This window comes from Corvus hawaiiensis, chromosome 4, assembly GCF_020740725.1.
Source record: "Corvus hawaiiensis isolate bCorHaw1 chromosome 4, bCorHaw1.pri.cur, whole genome shotgun sequence".
NCBI lineage: Eukaryota > Metazoa > Chordata > Aves > Passeriformes > Corvidae > Corvus > Corvus hawaiiensis.
In genome coordinates, this window is record NC_063216.1 from 19,626,091 (window position 1) to 19,644,585 (window position 18,495).

Consider the following 18,495-nt stretch of genomic DNA (forward strand, 5'->3'; position numbering starts at 1 on the left):
TGAGAGGCTTTTAGAGACTTGTGGCGAAGAAGCCTTTGTGTTCAGGCCAAAATAACTTATCCTTAAAAAGATTAATAACCCCGTGTGATGGCCCATGTTTGGCAGTGTGAAGGAACTGTGAGATTTTTCATGGCAGAGATGTTTTACACCACAGCAGATTGTTTCTTTCTGGGCAGGTCTGCTGTTGGTGGCTGTTTGGGAACCTTGTGCAGCTGAAGAAAACCCTTTTTCCCTTTAGCATGAGAAAGAGACTTTTCAAGAACTGCAACGTTGACTAAAATCCCACGTTCTGTTACCCTTTGTGTGAGTTGGGTAAAAGGAGGAAAGTGCTGGAAGGGGGGCAGGGGGTTTGCTTTAATTTCTTGTTATTTCTTTTTACTTTTAATTCTGTTAGTAATAAAACCCTTTCTTTGTACTGCAACTGTTTAAGTTTGAACCTGTTTTGCTTTCTCCTAATTCTTATCTTACAGAAGGAAAGTAAGTAATGGATATTTTGAACCAAACCACTACGCTTAATTGGCGTTTCTGCCCAGTTTACGAACTGAACCTGCTACATTCCCTTTGGAAACTTCGGTGCTGCCATTCCTCTCCCGTCTCTGCCGCTCTCTCTGCAGCTCTCGTGTCACTGTCCCTCGGCACGAGGTGATTTCCCTCTCTTTTCCTACTAGAAGGGACTGGGACCTTCCCAAGCAGCTGGGGACAGGACTGGCTGGATCCTGTTAGCTCTTTCTGAAGGGATTTTGATCTAATCTTGCTGGCTTCTCCCACAGCAAGGACTGTTCCCATGTTTCCTGTTGCCAGGGAATACTTGGCAGCCAAGTGAAGGAGAGGAAGTGAAATGTTGTTTGCAGCAGGCACAGGTATGTCTGTGCTGGCCGTGTATGGAGTGTCCTTGGAATCATGGAATCCTTCAGGTTGGAGGAGCCCTCGGAGATCACGGCGCCCAACCGTTCCCCAGCGCTGCCGAGGCCACCACTGTCCCTTGTCCCCAAGTGCCACATCCACACGGCTTTAAATCCCTCAGGGATGGGGCCTCCACCACTGCCCTGGGCAGCTGTGCCAGGGCTGGACAGCCTTTCCACTGAGAGACTTCCCAATATCCAGCCTAAACCTCCCCTGGGATCATGTGAGGCCATTTCCTCTTACCCATTTCAAGTGGTTCCAGTCATTCAGTTCTCTTTTCATCACCATGTCTTGCATTTTTTTCTGTCTGTTTTTATCTCTGCCAGGGATGTGAGTTTTTCTTCCAGTCTTTTGGCAAAGCTCCTGGCTAACTCCAGGAGCTCCAAGGTTCATCCCTTTCTCTTCCCTGCTTTTGCAGGAATGGCCTCTGGCAGCAATGCCCTGGACAAGGTGGCCTCTGCCGGGGCTTTAACAGCGACCCCCAGGCCCAGCTGCTGTTCAGGCTGATTCAGGGAGAGGACCCCGGCCTGTGTTTCCCTCCTGAGCCCTTGGTCCACAGGGAAATGAACGTCTCGGGCAGTTCGTACAGCTCTGTTCGATGCTGTATGGATTAGGATGATTTTCTGGGAGCAGGCTGTCCATCCTGACCCTTCCTGTCAGGCTATACCTGCGGCAAGGCCGAGGTGAGACCAGGATCTGTAAAATCTCTGACTCTCCGTGTCTGGCCGAGGCTGAAGCTGTGTTTGCTGTCAGTGCCGACGGAGTGGGAGATGCTGAAGACTGAAAACTCCTTTTCTTCCCCTGAATCCCACGACTGTGTCCATAAAAGGCTCCTTTCTTGGTGGCACCTTAGGGAAACTCCCCAAGGCAGTGGGCGGAGGAGGCGGTGGTGTGTCACTGTGGGAACCATCAGGACACACCAAGCACAGCTGGAGCTGTTGGGAAGAGATTCCCTCTGGGCTGCAGGCACAGACGAGGTCAGTGTGGTTAATTAAAGCAAATGATTGAGAAGGGGGTTGAGCAGCCCTTGGTTGGAGCTGGCAGCTCTTCTTTATTGTCTCTTCTTTCTTTGAATTCTTTCTTAGGCAGTTATTGCAATCAAGATACGCAATGAGGAGAACAGCATTGCTGCCCTGCTGGATTGGGAAATCCAAGTCCAGTTCCTTGGAGAGATTGAGGGGAGGGGGAGCTGAGCCTCAGGCTGGGTTTTGGCAGCGGGAATTCAGTGAGGAGGGGAGATCCCCCAAAACTGGTTAAAGCCAATTCTGCTGGGTTTAGGTGCCCCCACCCCAAAAAATTATCCTGGTTAAAGGGGACTTGAGGAAGCAGGGGGCTGTGCTGGTTGGCGATGCTGGGCAATGCCAGGTCCACTACAGGTGGGCTGTGCTGGGACCCCCGAATTCCAGCCAGGAATGCTGGGCACTGCCTGATCCAGAGAATTTTCCCATTATTTTCTGTCATGCTCAGCACCTGCCATTTCATTAGAGTCCCACAGGCTGAAAATACCATGGGAGCAGCTGGAATCACAGCCAATCACACAGAAGCTGGTCCAGGATTGGAAATGAGCTGTTCCACAGATTTATTTTTCCCAGTGCGTTTTTAATTCAAAGCAGAACACTGCCCGCCCCATATCCTTATTTTTGGGGTTCCTCCATGAGAATTATCTGCCTGTGCGGGATAAAAAATTCCCCCGGCACGGCAGGGAGCGGCGGGGTTTGGAGGTCCCGGGGCCGCAGCCGGAGCGGCAGCGCCGGGCTCGGCCCCAGCGCCCGTCCCAGAGCGGCTCCTCCCGCCCGCGGCGAGCCCGGGACCCCGCCCAGCGGACACGGGCAGGACCCGGACCCGAAGGCCCGATCCCAGTGCCGGGAGCATTTCCCGGGGCTTAAATCCCTTCGGCCCCGCCCCGCGCAGCCGCTCTGGGGCCCCGCGCACCTGAGCTGGCCCCGCCCTTCACACCTGAGCCGACCCCGCCCCGCCCCGCCCATAAATCCCGGCGGATTCGCTCCCGCTCCGTTCTGTGTGCTGGATGCTCATCCTGAGATGCGGCGGGACCGTCGCTCGGAGCGCCGGACCGGGGGCTGCTCCCAGCGCTGCGCGGAGCCCAAGGCGGTAAGGTGGGGCCGGGATCCGGGCCCGGGAATTCGGGTTCGGGTCCTGCCGGTGTCGGCTGAGAGTCCCGGGCGGAGCCGCTTCTCCCTCGGCGGGCGGGATGAGGGTCCCGGGGCCGGAGGACCGGGGCGGGTTTTGGGCTGGGATCGGTACCGGGATCGCCGCGAGCGGGAGGAGCCGCTCCGGGACGGGCGCTGGGCTGGGGTCCCCCTGGAGCTCCGGGCGCGGTCCCCGCGCCGTCTCGCTGCGGCCGCGGGGAGCCGGGGCTGTGGCGGTGCCGTGCCCGCCGGGAGGGCGGCGGTTCCCCGGAGCAGGCGCTGGATCGCGGCTGGAAGCGGGCGGGGCGCGGGGACCGCCCGTGCGGGGGCCGGGACCCCTCAGGCGCCGCCGCTCCCTCAGGCGCCCCCTGGCGGACACGGAGCGGCGGCGCGAGCGCAGCGCTCCCGGCCCCGCAGCCGCCGGTGCGAGGATGCAGAAGCGCCCCCGCCCCGAGGGCCACCGCACCCCCCGTGGCAGAGCAGCGCCCGCCTCCCCCGTGCCCGCTCCCGCCCGCCGTGCCCCCGCGGAACGAGCGCGGCTGGATCGCGGCGGGCGGGAGAAGCCGCTCCGAGGCGGGAGCTGGGGCCGAGTCCGGCGCTGCCGCTCCTGCTCCGACTCCGACCAGCGTGGGACTGCGGCCCCGACGGGGCTCGGTCCTGCTCCGGCTGCTCATCCGACACCTGCCGGGTGAGACCTGATGCTCTCCCTTCCCTTTTTCGGTGGCTCGCACTCCAACGGAAAAAACCTCTGGGTTTAAAAAGCCAGTGAAAACTATTTACTCTTTATTTACAGAGCACAGGAGATTTTAAGTTAGAAAGACCTCCAAGGATCATCAAGTCAAACCATGGTAAGTAATTGGCCCATCTGGGGATTGAACTCAGAATCTTGGCATTTTCAGCACCCTGCTCCAAGCACCTGAGCCAATCTCGGGATCGTGAGGAAGGTCCTGCCTGGGATGAGAATGACTGCTGCCAGCAAGAGAATTCCTAGGCCAATGCAGCTCCTTCTTTTCTGCTCATGCTGCTTCACCCACCAGCCCCTGGAATGGCTCTAGAGCAGAACTGCCTGGCACCTGACATGACAGCACAAAACTCTTACAAATAATGATTTCCTGCCCTTTCCAGGATTTACCGAACAGCTGTAATGGTACTCATGCAATATTCTTTTCCAGGGAGAAAGCGCAGGACGAGTCCTGAGGGTTCACTTGGTCCGTTGCAAAAGTTGTTCTGGAGTGTCAGGGCTGGTCCCGCTTGCACAGGGGCGTTTTCTGCAGGTGAGTGTTCACAGCCCAAAATCAGGGCAGGTGCTGAGGCTGGGGCTGCTTTTCTGGCCCAGAGCTGCGCAGAGCCCTCAGTGACTCCCGCTCGCTGCCAGGAATGTTCCTTGGTGTTTTCTCCGTGTGTCCCAGCTGGCCGGGAAAGCAGGGTGGGAGGTCCGGAGCCACAGAAAAGGAACTGGCACCTCTTGTCCTTTGTATTTCCAGGGGAGCAGCTGTGCCTGCAGTGTCCTGCCTGTGGCACGCAGAATACAAAACACACATCCCAGGCACGGGCACTGGGATGCCCAGGCAGTGCTCAGATGGACATGGATAAAGGGCTGCCTACTGCTCCTTGGCCAGGGGCCGCTCTGAACAGGAACCCAGAGATGCTTCGCTGTGGACAGACCTCACTGACACCCCAAAAATCCCCCAAGGAACAGCTTGGGCATTACCTGGGAATGTCGGCACTGTGTGTTTGCAGAGGGGCTCAGACAGCAATTCCCAATGCCGACCTCCTGGAACTCCCACACACCTACCAGGTATGTCCCATGCACCCCAAATCCCTTCCCTTCCAGCCTGAGGACATCATCCATCACCAGCATTAAAGCCAAGGGAATCTTCCCTCACAGAAATTAAATCCCAAGCAATAGCCCTTGGAGATGCCTTAAAATAAATGTTCAAGAGTTGGATGAAGTTTTGTTTGGATTAAGTTTGGAGTTTTTCAGGGGCTGGCTGGAACTACAGAACTGATGGAAAGCTTTCACAGGTGGGTCACGCTGGAGGTGCCCTGAAGGCAGGGACATGCATCCCTTTCCTCAGGGAAAAGAACTTCCAGAGGCCACTCCTGAGGCTCTCAAAGGAAATCAGCTTCTGCAGGGAGATGTCCTCACCTGGGCACAGGGGCTGCCTCAGCATGGGCCGGGAGTGCATCAGGCCACTGCCTTCTCCTGCTTTAAAATGACAACAGTGACAACAGCAATAATAATTTAAAAAACCCAGCAAACCGAAGCCCACCAAAAAAAAAAAAAGGAAAATAACTGGTTACTTTGGGCAGCCTAATAATCCACCACATGATCAGAGGTTATGTCAAAAGGCCTGCTGCAAACACAACTGAGTATTTTATGGGAGTGTCCACTATATTTTAGTGTGCAGTGCCACCCTATGACAAAGACAGGCACGATCTCATCAGGTGAGAGGCAAAGCCAGGCCTTTTTCTCATTCCACACGCACGCAGCAGAGAGGCACAAGCAGCACTTGGATCCAGTCTCTTCCATGCTCTATGCACCACACCAGGGCTACAGAGCCAGGCAGAAGCAGGCTTGGGTACGCTCAAGTGTCTTCACAAGTCAAACTGCAGAATTCTGGCACAGTCAGAGCTCAATTAATCCAAATGACTGTCTGCTCTCCCAAACACTGAGTTTTCATTTAAGATGACATAAATGAAGACTAAAAAACAATAGCTAGGGCAACCACAGACAAGTACTGCTCTAACTCTGCAGCCTCGGAGGGCAGAAGCAATCCTAATGTTGTCAGAGCTTCTGGAAAGTAGACCAAACAAAATAAGGTACTTCATCCTCATTTTGTGGTGATCTTAACCAGGATCAATGAAGGGCTGAAGAGCCTTCTTTCTCTTCAAACTTGTGTACTCCCAGGTGAATGCTGGTTGCATTCTGACAATGACAGATTTAGAAATACGGAAAAAGAACAAGGGATTGTGGACAGAAAGGATGCTTTTTCTCCCGTCTTTAAAAATACACAAAAATGACTGGTTTTGCAAACAAACATTTTTCCACTCAAGACGTCCCCATCAAATTCATTAAACAGAGGTACATCACACTTGAGACACCTGTTAAACAAAATAGTACAGAAATACCATTGCTTCCTGCTGGTGGTGAGAAAAATGGTGCAAACCAAAGTATTCTGTCCTTTACTTCCTCCATTAGAAACTCTCAAACAAATTCCTCTTCTTCCTTTTTTTTAAAGTTATTTTTAATACCCTCTCCCTTACATTTTAAAATTCCCAGTAACTTCTTTGGGGGCAACTACACTCTCATTATACCAATCAGTATTGCAGGACAGTAACATTACACCATCTTTTTTTGTGGTTTGTGTTGAATACAGTACAGAGAGATCAAATTATGGCCAGCCCCATGCCTTTGGTAAAATTAAAAATCTGGTGAGATCACATTTTCTTCAAACTCAGAAAGCCACATGTTGAACCCATGTCATGTTTTGAAGTTCAATTCTATACAAACTTCTTCTTCAAAGCAAAGTTAAACAGCTGTCACCCCACACAAATGGCAATTTCTGAGCTGATCCACAAAAGAGATGAAAGGTTTGAACTTCAGAGAAGCTCTTCACATGCCTTGATCTCCATTAGATTTGTGTTTCAGATGGGGAGAAAGTCTAGTAAATATTCACAAACCTACAAGTCAAAACAGTGAGAACAGTGATAAATATTCTCAGTTTTAAAAAAACTTCCTGTCGTAACGCATGGGGCTCATTTAAGCAACTGACGGTCTTCTCCTTTGAGGCGTTTTTTCCGGGGCTGTACAAAGTCATCATCTGAGTCATCAGTAAGTTCTGGATTCTCTTTTTCACTCTGGCTGCTTGGCTGTACAGGGAACTTTCTCTCAGGATAAAGGTTCCTTAGAAGATCTTCAAAGTAGGCTTCGAGTTTCATGCCAGCATCAGCCACTTCTGAGTCAGGCTGTTGGGTGAATTAACATCATCAGTGCATCATGAAATAGCTTTGTAGTCAGGTCACACTAGGACTTTTAGGTACAAACGACAAAAAAACATCAATCAGCAGCAAGAATGGCTACAGAACACAGGGTCCCAAAGAGCACGAGTCTGCAGAACAGAGAGCGAGGGCACATCTTTCAACACCCCCCAATGATTTTTTTCTCTGACAGGTGACCACAGAAGCCACTCACAAAAGCCACCCTGCCTGGGTTCTGAAACCTATGTAAAGAGATTCTAAGAACTCTTAAATCCTGACTGGGGTGGGGGCAGGGGGACAGAAGTTGTGTTACGCTGTGAAACACATAGATACGTCCTCAGGGTGTTAGAAACTTCTCTAGCTTACAGATCTTTTTAGTAACAGTGAAAATATTACTCAGTAGACAATGACTGTAATGTGGAAGACTGGGCAGTCCTAAAGTCATCCATACCCACCAGAGCTTTTAGTTTCCTGAAGTGGAGATCACTGTGGTGGGAATAACTCCTGGCTATCAAGGATGACTGGATGAGAACCCCATGGAGGCCACTTGGAGAAGCCTTTATTCCACTGTAATTCTCTCTCATTTTGTGGTCCACTCAGAACCTGCATCCCTATTTCACCACGTGTTCCCTTATGCGCAGTAGGGGATAATAATCACTCAACATGCAGCTTGAAATCATAAGGGTGAGTACAGAGCTCCCAGAATGAAAATCCCACTGAATTTAAGATCTGAGACAAGGAGGACGAAACCAATTTTTAAATCATAATGTCCACCATTAACCTGCATGATAAAAAACTGTCCTTTTCTTTACCTGCTGTCCTGCCATTCAGCTATGTTTGTTACCATCCTCCTCCCCTCCATGGAAAGATCTCCACTGCAGAGTCATCTCAGACCACAGCAGTGTTAAATCTGATCAATGTTTTCACTGCAGTCTCATAATCAAAATAAGTTTAATACAATAAATTCTTGTGTTGAAAGTTCTACCCCCATTACAGTTTTCCTCAAAGGAACTAAACCAACAAAACCTGATAAAGTATCTACTTTTCTAACCTCATTAAATTCAGCACAGTTTTGGAAAATCAGTCTGAAATCAGCCACAAAATCATCTGGCTTTGTGTAGAATGAATTGGTCACTTCAAGTCTTTTCTTGATGGTTGACAAGTCCATAGGCTTTTTGATTATTTTGTAGTAATCAGGGACCTAAGTGGAGAAAAAAAAATCCCAAATGCAATCATATTCATAATTTATTGTTTTATAAACCTTTAGATGTGAGGGCGTGGGCAAGGTTTAGTTTCATCTTCAAAGTACAACTCAAAGATACAAGAATTGCACTTTTAACATACATGCAGACAGCTTCTGGAATAACACTGATGTATGACAATTTGTTGGCTAAAATATACTCTTTCTAATGCCTATTTTAAAATCAAAGAGAAACACATAAAACCTCCACTGACTACATATAATAGAGCCAATGACTTGGTTTGGACATTATTTTCAGATGTAGTCAAATAAGCTATCTATTATGTTTCATTCTCAAGACCACCGTATGAAATAAGTCCTTGAAATGGTGGCAGTTTTCAGTGATATCAATGGTTTTGATACTCAAACTGTGGCTGTAGGATTAACTTTTTTTTTTTTTCTTTAGAAAGAATAAGAAACTAGTAAATAAGCTATGAAATCCAGTGGTAATATATTGATACTTTTTCCTAGCTAGATTCACATTTTAATGTTTTAATACCTGAATTTAGTAACACATGACCATGATATGATTAATCAATGGATCTCTTGTGCCATTTCTTATTAAACTCTGTGATACGTTCTTCAGAATTCTTATTCAAATGGAATAAAGGCTGCATAGGAACATACTACTTTTTGATTAACTCTTTCCCCACTGACTTTTCCTTCCCTACTGACTTGTTTGAAGAACATCTTTTCATCTGATCATGGTGGTAGTTCTGTGTATCCTTGGACTTCTAATGCACCCAGGTACTGTTTCACATTTTAAACGAACAAATTTCAAGCTAACAGTAAGAAATTTGATTTCATGTTAGTACTATGGAGAACCCTGATTCTCAAAATCAGGTAATGTTTAAAACCCCCAAATATATGCCAATTCACCTTCTCAGTGATACAACTCAGGATATGAAGTTAGCAGTGTTAGAACTTACTTTCTGTAACTATTTCTGAAGTATTAAGTAAAATCAGCTATTGGGGAATTTTACTTGTAAATCCCCTGCCAACCCAGTGCTTCAACTTTTAACTTCCCCCCTTCACAGAGTTTTAATAAAACTAAACATGTTTAATGTATTCAATATCTGTGGAATTTGACTTCTGATAATGGAGTTTGGAATGCCATTAGAAACATGGCAAATATGCTGCTAACATAAAATGGGAAGAAGTGAGGTACATACTGTGGGAGGAACTGGATCTTGAAAGGCAGGACTCATTTCATGGCAGTAGAGGTACAGCAGCAGTCTTTCACACTTCTGTGTCAAGACAAATAGAGACCCAAGTAATTCAGGAATCCTACACGGTTTATTCTAAAATCACAAACTACAGAAGATATGGAACAGATGCTTAGTATTCCCCCTTTTTCTTTGTGTATACAAATATATTAAACTGGATCTTGAGCCTTGAGAGAGATTCTAGAAATACTTTTGTGTGATTTTATGCTTGCTGATTCCTTATCAGAATCTTTACAGGACTTATAACTTACATTTAATGCAAAATATCAATAGAGCACATGTAAATAACGGTGTGACAGTCTGTCCTCCACACACACACAAACACACACACTGCTCTTGATGGGCAATGTGATTTATCCTAAGATAACTCCAGGTGGGAATTGCAGGAGGAGCTGTCTGGATGCTTGCATAATTAATGCATTCCAGAGATGGGGGAATGGTGATGATTGTGATTGATCTTGGTACACGTGGGCCTGCAAAAGGGTACAAAATGCTCCTGGAGACTGGGCCAACTGGGCAAACTGATCTCCAGAGCTTGCAGGGCAGCTTCCAGGTGGATCCCACCCCAGCAGGGACACCTGCAGGGTACATCCAGCCCGAAGATGGGAACACTCCGTTTTGGACAGGGGAGTAACAGGGCTAAGATCCAGCCACATGTGGAGATAAAATCCTAAAGTAGCTCCGTGGGTGCTTTGCTGCTTTGCAATTGTGCTTTCTGCAAACCTGCACGTTTCCAGCTGTACCTGCTTATGTTACAGCCCTTTAGACCTGCTGGTATAATACACTGCATTGGCAATACTTAGGTACTGTATTAGCAATAAATCTCATCAAAATCACCCACATTATCAGTGTCGTACATCGTGAACCTGAGAGTCTTCTCCCTAGTACTCTGCCATAAATGGCTCTACATGTAGACCAAGAGCCCACATAAAATACTAATTTCAGCATATTTACACAAGTTGCCAACTGAAACCAGGTAAAACACTGATGAAAGTTTCTAACACAGCTCAAAACTGCTTCGGTTTAAAAGGTTTAAATAGCAATTTTATCCTTACCCTACGGTCTATGGGTGCCAAACCCGTGGTGTCTTCCAATTTTCTTTTTTCAGAGCCGTGAGCAGGTTTATCACAGTCATACTCAACTTCTGGCTTGGACAAATCCCGACAGAATGTACAAATCCACTCTCCACTAAAGAAGACAAAAAGACTTTGTGTGAGGGAGCACACCTTTGACAGAAGGCTTTCCACATATTTCTGGGTAAGTCCCTCATCTGTGGGGTGGGTTTTCTCTGCATCTCTGTTGTTTTGTTGGTGGTGATTTTTAAAACATTACAAAAGGCTGAGACAGCTGGCCAAAATGCTTTACTACAGCTTTGTTTCCTTTTAGTGGCACTGGTGTCATTAATGGTGTCCTAACAGAAAGATAGACAGATGGTTTCTACCTTTGTCAATACTGAAATTTTTCACTTGAGCTCACAGGATTTAAGGAAAGCACTTTTAAGAGCCCTGTACAACCATAACTACAGAGACTGAAGGAATCATATGGGCTGAACAGAAGGAAAAGTGTTAGTATTATATGGTGAGAATTACATATTCTCTACAAGCTTGATCTACAGCACACTACTAATCTACAGAGATTACCACAGACAAGAGTTTTTGTAAAACTGAAAATATTTCACTCCCTAAAACTTTCAGATGTTCATGATTTTACCAGTTTTATATATAAGACAACCCTGGAGATTTAAAGGTCAGCATAAGACTGCGACATAATTAGTTCTGCAAGCTATGTCCACTGATTGTCAAACACAATTTACGAACCTCACAGTTTTGAAAAAACTATGAAGAGTCTATGTTTTTAATATAGTTCTCCACAAAAGAAGAAACTTGTATGCTTGCAGATAACCACCAGAGGGCTGAATAGTAAGTCACACAGAAGACAGAATCCAGCAATAACCAGTTATGAGATCCAACTGCATGTATTTGCTCAGAGGTACATTATAATAACAGTGTCTCCATAAATGGGAAATGGTTTCTGCAGCACCCTTTATTTCATTTCAATAATAAGGCAGAAGACTTCAAAAATTTAAAAAGAAAATCTTACTGTTTCCTATTCAGAGTGATCCAAAGATTTTCACCATCTGCCAGTTTTAGCATACAGGGGTGAATGATGGGCATTTTGCTTCAAGAAGAAGTTTTACTTTCTACTGTCTTAACTTCACAGAGTGATTTATGACAATGTCACCTCTGTGCCTGGATGAGCCTTACAGAAATGATGTGGCAGACATGCAAAAATTGATACAGGCCATGACCTAAAGATCTTATGATACAAGAAAACAAGAAACAAATTAAAGACAGAGGAATGATGCATTACAATATCCAAGGATCAGGTAGAATGTGGTAGGCTGGAGTGAAGGAAAAAAGATGCAGAGGCCTTATGAATCTATATGGGAATATTGTTTTAAACTGAAAGAGGGTAGACTCAGACTAGATAAAAGGAAAAAGTTTTTTACTGTGAGGGTTGTGAAACACTGGCACAGGTTGCTTGGAGTGGTGGTAGAGGCCCCAGCCCTGGAAACATTCAAGGCCAGATTGGATGGGGCTCCAAGCAACCTGATCCAGTTGAAGATGTCCCTGAGCATTGCAGGGTGGTTCAGATTAGAGGGCCTTTAAAGGTCCCTTCCAACCCAAACCATCCTGTGAGCGTATGAACCTATGACATTGCTCTATCCATCTGAAACAGGAACAAAAAGCAATCATGAAAACAGCAGACTGACACCACTGACATAATAATAATGAAATTATTTTGTATGTTTGAACAAACTAATGCTGAGAGACTAAATGTTTGGCAGACTTACAGCTGGGGGGGGAAAAAAAAAAAGCAAGCAACCCCACAAAGATGAGAACAAAACCCTGATACATCTGAAGTCAGGAGGAAACTTCAGCTAACTGTGCTCTGGAGCCCAGGAACACAGTGCACTTGTAGTAACATGCACCTCTATGGATCTGAACACCTGCCACCAAGCTGGTTTGGCTCCCTTGCCCTCAGACATTGTTACCTCAGATCATCCACTGAATGATCCAGTAAAAATGAGACATTTTAAAGACTTGTTCTTGAATATTTAATTTTAATAGAAACCAAGTCTTGTAATACATAGTTATCTACCTGCTTCAAGATTACTTTTTGTTTCTTTGCCAGAAAGAATATTTATTAATTTAAGTGCTTACTGTAACCTTACTGAGTTTTCCTTATGGCACAAAGCTGTAACATAGCATTATTTTAATAAGAAAAACCCTGGAATGTGAAGTTTCAAAAACTAAGAGAAACATTTTTATGTGCCATTTCAAATGACATTTAAAAGAAAGATATAGTTCCAGAAGTATGCCTGTTCAGAGTAGCACAGAGATGATCAATGGGCTAATCTAAGTTGCTATCCAAATGTTTTGCACCAATAAACTATGCTGATATTTAATCAGAAAACCTAATATTTATAAAAGCATTAACCAATGAGCATGTCATGACCAATGTTTTTATCCTTTAATACAAACAAGCTTATTGCATGATGTTTCCAAGCTGGGGCATTGCAAAATGCCATTTATTTTAATCAAAGACACTAATTCCAGAAGCAAAGGCTGGTAATGCTTATAACGATAACCTATTTAAGACTCTATTTTGAAAGTCAAGAAACTGAGCAATGGTTTTGTAACAGCCAATCAAGAAAGCTTAATGCTTCTTTCAACACTGACTGAGATGTTATAAAAGATGTCAGTCACTACACATCCCATGCTTGGAGTGTAGCCATGTTTAGCGCTGAAGTAATATATTTAATACTATATATTACTTCAGATTTTTCTTGTAGACATTAATTTTTCTTCTTTTTTTTTTTTTTAAATAATTATTATTAAGAAGTATAAATATTTTTCAGTCACCCTTAAAACATTTTATGACAGATTGGTAATTCTGTGTCCCAGTTTTAATAATAGATGCCCTAGATGTGATCTTGCTTAATTGTCAAATAAGTGAAGTTTTACGAAAGATTTTGTAGAAAAAAATACAATCAAGCTGAAGTTTCATGAAAATTCAGATTTTCTCCAAATAATAAAACTTCTGGATACAAGACTTTAAAGAAGACACTGCTCTTTCTCTGAGACTGAAACTTCTTATCCTGGGTTTCATAATACAAGGCTAATGTCTTTTGCTGCAATTTTAGATGGAATTGAAGGGGTCATAATTACCTTGGAAAGTTCATCAGTGTAGGGACATGACAAGAAAGATGGAATACTTTGGGACACTTCTCACAGCAAAGGAGCTTCCCTCCATTCTGACACACAGCACACCAATCTTCATTGGGATCATCCTCTTTTCTGCCCTCCCCAGCGTGGGAGGATCCCATCCATCCTGTTTTCCCAGTGAATGTGTTCTCCTGCAGTACCCCTGGCTGGTCATCTGTGCTGTCTGGTGCATCTGTTCGTAGCACAGCTTCATCAGAAGTGGAATTGTGATTGGTATCCAGCAGCAATGAAGTGAGTATGGACTGCAGGAAGAAACAAAGGAAGCCAGGTTACAATATTTATGTGAATTTACATGACCTTAACAACGTGCAAACTGACCTGAGTAAGAGATTAACATGCAAGCAGCCATAAAACTTGCAACATGCATGCAGAAATTACTACCACACTATAACACAGGCAAATGAACACAAGAAATTAGCTACAAAAGGCTATTTACTGCTCCATTAATAAAAAACTAATCTCTGATGGCCCAAAAGTCTAGCAAACTTGTTTATGGATATTCCTGCACAATGACTGGAAACACTTCCCAGCAGCAGCTGAAAATTTCATCTCTGCAAGTTATTTCTGGACTTCCCAAGTTTTCAATGGATAAAACCAGTCTGATCACACCAGTTAATTTAACTGGCAGTAGGGCTAATTTGATTTTGAATCTCACCTCTTCCTTTTAGCTTTTTAGTTTTCCCCTGGAACAGTCCCCAACACAATATGAGTAAGTTATTTTACTCCCCATAAATACAAACTACCCTCCAAAGAGAAAGGAGATCTTTCTAGCTGTAAATATTACATTCCGAGGCTGAGATTCCTCCTCCGTCTCTTGCTTCACGACAACAATTGGGAAATCAAAGTTCTCGTTTGGTGCACTTGACTCCTGTTTAATTCGGATCGGCTCCAACATAACAACCGGGACTTTGTGTGTAGAGTCAGCTCCTGGTGGCCTGCTGGAGGAGCCAGAACTGTAAATGACAACAAGAGGCAGGGAAAAAGGGAAATTACGAGTCAGAACTGGACACCTCCTGTACACTGATGCTTTCCAAGACCTCAGGATGGTAATCTACTTTGCTTCTTTGAATCCAGAGCACCGCATATGCCCTTTATGGAATACAACATCCAAGCTTATTTCCTTTGATGTATACTGAAAAAGCATTACCAAAAGGGAGAATTTTAATGGTGCAGCTCCAAAACTAGAGAATTACTCATGGTCTGACCCATTAGTGCAAGATTTGCAAATAATCTCTGTTTCTTTCAGATCACACACAAAAAAGCACCTCCACTGAACACTATAAACCACACAATCGAGTAAGGCAGATAAAACATGTATTTACATTATCTTGGAAAACTTTCTTAGAGCCTTGCAGCTCTACCAAAACTCAGACCCTACTTTTAGAACCAGATCTTTTCTTTTTTCATGTATTTAGCCCTAACAGGATGAGAATGAACAATCAAAAATACCTGCTTACTTTTTAAAATAAAACTGAATAATTCAAATTAACAAAACGAATTCAAGCAGCAGCACATTGAATCACATTTTTTAAATGCAAGTAGACTCTTCAAACAACCATTTAAACTGTTCATTTAAACTGTTCATAAGAGTCCTTCACACAATTTACCATGTAAATGGAATAGAGCAAAAGGTATTCTAGATTAAAAAGCACCTGCATTTCCAACTCAAGTAGGATGAATGTCATCTGATTTTTCTCCGCATGAAAAATTAATCTCATGTCAGATGTATGCTCTAATTTATTGCAACACATTAATGGATCTGCACTCTTCAAACAGCACTGTGTAAATATATTTGTTCATTAATATTCCATCAGTAAGGGATAAAAACATTCGTGTAGACTCTCAGTAGATATCTAGTGCTCACTTAACTGTACTGCAGCAGAAAATTCTTAATAACCCTCTTTGTAACATCAGTTCCTTAAATCTGAAGTAATTTATAGTTCCACAAGGACTTTCAATATGCAGTTTTTTCCTTTAGCTGATTTTTCTGAACTTCAAACCTAATTTGTAAATGGTATTCTTTAAATAACGCAAACCTAGCCATCATTTACAGAGTTAATACATTTTTACATGTTTTATTAATACATTACAAATTAAATTACTGCTTTTAGAATGCAAAGAGTGCTGTAACAACCATCAGGTCTGACTTGTTAACAGAGAAGATGAGACAAATTGACATCTATGTGCATTAAAGAGAGAAGAGACTGAGGCGTGTTCTGTGGAGGTGGAAGTTATATTTTCTTCTCTCACATTCTTTCCTTACCTCTCTCTGCTCCCAACACTGGAGGCACTAGGTGAACGAATTGGAGGGTGTACGTTTGTCACACTGATTCCTCCTAGGACAGAAAGATCAGATTAGAACAGAACACAGGTCTGTGCCAAGTCTGAGATACAAGTCTCGGAGAAGTACACACGTTTTGGGAAAAATTTCTCCTGCACTGAGAAATATCTCATTTAATACATTTTCATGAGAGGATGAGAAGCATGAGATAACAGAGGGAAAGAGAGGACTAAGAAAGGGCTCATTATATGTAAGCAGGCTGATGGGTCAGTACCTTTGCCTGGCTGACCCCTCCACCTGATCACTGCAGGTTGTTTTGTCTTATTAAATTCAAGCAGATCTCTCAGGAGAACTGCCACGGAACTTTGAGCCAGCAAGCAGGAAGAAATCTGAGGGACAGATAAGAGAGAGACCAAAGGTCTGGGGACCAGAGAGCCGAAAGCCTTGTGAAGGACCTTGCTGAGCAGCAGCCCTGAGAAGCCTGGGAGGGCTGTCTGTGCTGCCTGTGAATGCACGGCTGTCTCTGCTATCCCGCCTCAATGTGGGACCACCACGCAAGCGCATCAGTGTCGAAGCTGCATGAGTGCTCCCCGGGAATTCCCACTCACACAGCCTTCCCACAGCTCACATCAGATAATGGGAGCAAGGAACAGCTGCTGAGGGCCACCAGCATGGTGACAGGAATCCCCTGGGTCCTCTGGGTCCACCGCATTCAGCCACCCATCACAGTAACTTCTCTGGTCATCCTGTGTCAGTGCTGCATTATCTTTCCCAAGGCACCATTTCTAGTCTGCTGTTACATCCTCTCTTACTTTCTCAAATACTTGTCTCTTACCACAGCTGCTACATTTTAATCTGGTGCACACCCGAAAGTGTCACTTTTCTACGGATTTCTACCCAATTTGCTAGAATCTACTGGTTTTTTTCCCTCCCTGTTCTTAAGATCTGGATGCTTAACTTTTGATCACAACACTAAACTATTGTCTCAACTCTACCTCCTACTATGGTTTCTAAAACTTTGCCTTCATTTTCTTATTTCTCATCTTTAATGTAAAACAGAATTAATTCTCATGGCAGTGCTAACATTGCCACGTTAGGTTTTTCAATTGCATCACTTAAATAGAAAATTGCACCACATTCAATTACCTGAGAGGCCTGGTGATGGTACTGAGGAATTTGGTGACTGCACAGTCCTGTTTGAAGGGGGTTTTGGCTGATTCTGCTCTACAGTGTCATCCTTCCTTACAGCAGTATCCAGTGTGATGTTTCCTGAACAGTCAATCTAAAAGGTGGAGAAGCAAAGGGAAGCAGTTAGTGTTGGGAGGGGAATAAAATCCTCCAAAACAACAAAACCAAAACAAAACCAAAAAGCCTCTGCCATAATGTTATTTTGAAAGTGAAGACCAAAATGCATTTCACCTAAGTTTAGCCATCCAAAAGTGAGATGGTTACTTTAAAACGCATCATCTTGCTTTCCCTAAAAAGAAAACAAAATAGCCAAATCCAGACAGTGCTTCATTTTAAGAGCAGATGATTCTGTAAGTGCCAATTTTTCTCCAGAGGCTACAGAGAAGGCTTAAATCAAACAGGGAGCTTTCACACACTGAAGTAAATGCTGAAGTTTATCTCCACACCTTCTTTGGACATGCTCACATTAAATACTCTAAAAAAGATAATACGCTGTACACAAACTACCCCTTAATCCACTGGTGTTTAACAGGACTGGAAGAAACTCAAAGGACACTCAATCCCATCTGTCCTACATACTTTCTGGACAGGAGCCATGCATATTGGCTCAAAATGGAAACAGCAAACCAACACTTGTTCTTTCCACCATGGCTCAGGCCAGAAAACTGAGCTTTATTCTAAGGGCTCCCAATGTAGTGTTCTAACTTTCTGTAAAAACTACACATTCCAGTTTGATAAGGAGGAATGACTTTCTGAAGTGTTTGGTTTCTTCCAATATATAAGATAATGTTTGACAAGAAAACACCTCACCTTGGTATCAGTTTTCTCAGTGGACACCTCATAAATCCCCTGGTATCAGACACACTGACCGCTGTAATTTCTACTCATGAGCCAGATGTATACAAAGTGGATGCAGCAGCTTTGGCAAGGTCAGCATATTTACAGTGATTTGGGCCATGTAGCTTAATAGCATAAACTCAATCATACACAAGTAGAAGAGTTCATAATACTGTGTGCAAAAATAAATATGCTAGAATGTCTCAGACTCAGTAGTTTTATGACCATGTTGTGTGGTTCCCTCTTTAAGTCTGACAGATACTGGGATTGTGTAGTCTATGTACTCCATTTTAATAAAGAGAACACACAGTACATTGCTAAAAGCACAGATGGGAGATACAAGAATTAACAGCAAGCTGTGACCAGAAAACCATGACACTTCAGATTTCTACAAACCTTAGAC

General features: G+C 44.3%; 2 protein-coding genes across 3 annotated transcripts in view; one reads left to right on the forward strand and one right to left on the reverse strand.

The window, feature by feature from the left end:
- The first annotated feature begins 3,112 nt into the window (after nucleotides 1-3,112).
- LOC125324604 (bcl-2-binding component 3, isoforms 3/4-like) lies at nucleotides 3,113-3,935 on the forward strand. The gene is made up of 2 exons (XM_048300666.1): nucleotides 3,113-3,738; nucleotides 3,844-3,935. Exons 1-2 carry the CDS (start codon nucleotides 3,113-3,115, stop codon nucleotides 3,863-3,865), a joined length of 648 nt encoding a protein of 215 aa, XP_048156623.1. The 3' UTR covers nucleotides 3,866-3,935.
- Nucleotides 3,817-18,495, reverse strand: part of TRIM24 (tripartite motif containing 24) — a 58,668-nt gene continuing 43,989 nt past the window's right edge. The window contains exons 12-19 of one of the 2 annotated variants that reach the window (XM_048300380.1): nucleotides 17,214-17,349; nucleotides 16,050-16,119; nucleotides 14,571-14,739; nucleotides 13,730-14,028; nucleotides 10,553-10,685; nucleotides 9,444-9,518; nucleotides 8,083-8,232; nucleotides 3,817-7,019 (exon numbers count right to left, since the gene is read on the reverse strand). In XM_048300380.1, coding sequence (XP_048156337.1) covers nucleotides 6,810-7,019; nucleotides 8,083-8,232; nucleotides 9,444-9,518; nucleotides 10,553-10,685; nucleotides 13,730-14,028; nucleotides 14,571-14,739; nucleotides 16,050-16,119; nucleotides 17,214-17,349 — 1,242 coding nt within the window. In that variant the 3' untranslated portion in view covers nucleotides 3,817-6,809. Of the gene's footprint in view, nucleotides 7,020-8,082; nucleotides 8,233-9,443; nucleotides 9,519-10,552; nucleotides 10,686-13,729; nucleotides 14,029-14,570; nucleotides 14,740-16,049; nucleotides 16,123-17,213; nucleotides 17,350-18,495 lie in introns of both variants that reach the window. The other variant, XM_048300379.1, reaches the window with a different exon arrangement.

What these genes read in the sequence shown, in the direction of transcription:
- LOC125324604 (XM_048300666.1), top strand. Translation starts at nt 3,113, where the DNA reads ATGAGGGTCCCGGGGCCGGAGGACCGGGGCGGGTTTTGGGCTGGGATC. An exon ending in GCTCATCCGACACCTGCCGG is followed by an intron (nt 3,739 to 3,843) that starts GTGAGACCTGAT and finishes CTTTATTTACAG; the next exon opens with AGCACAGGAGATTTTAAGTT.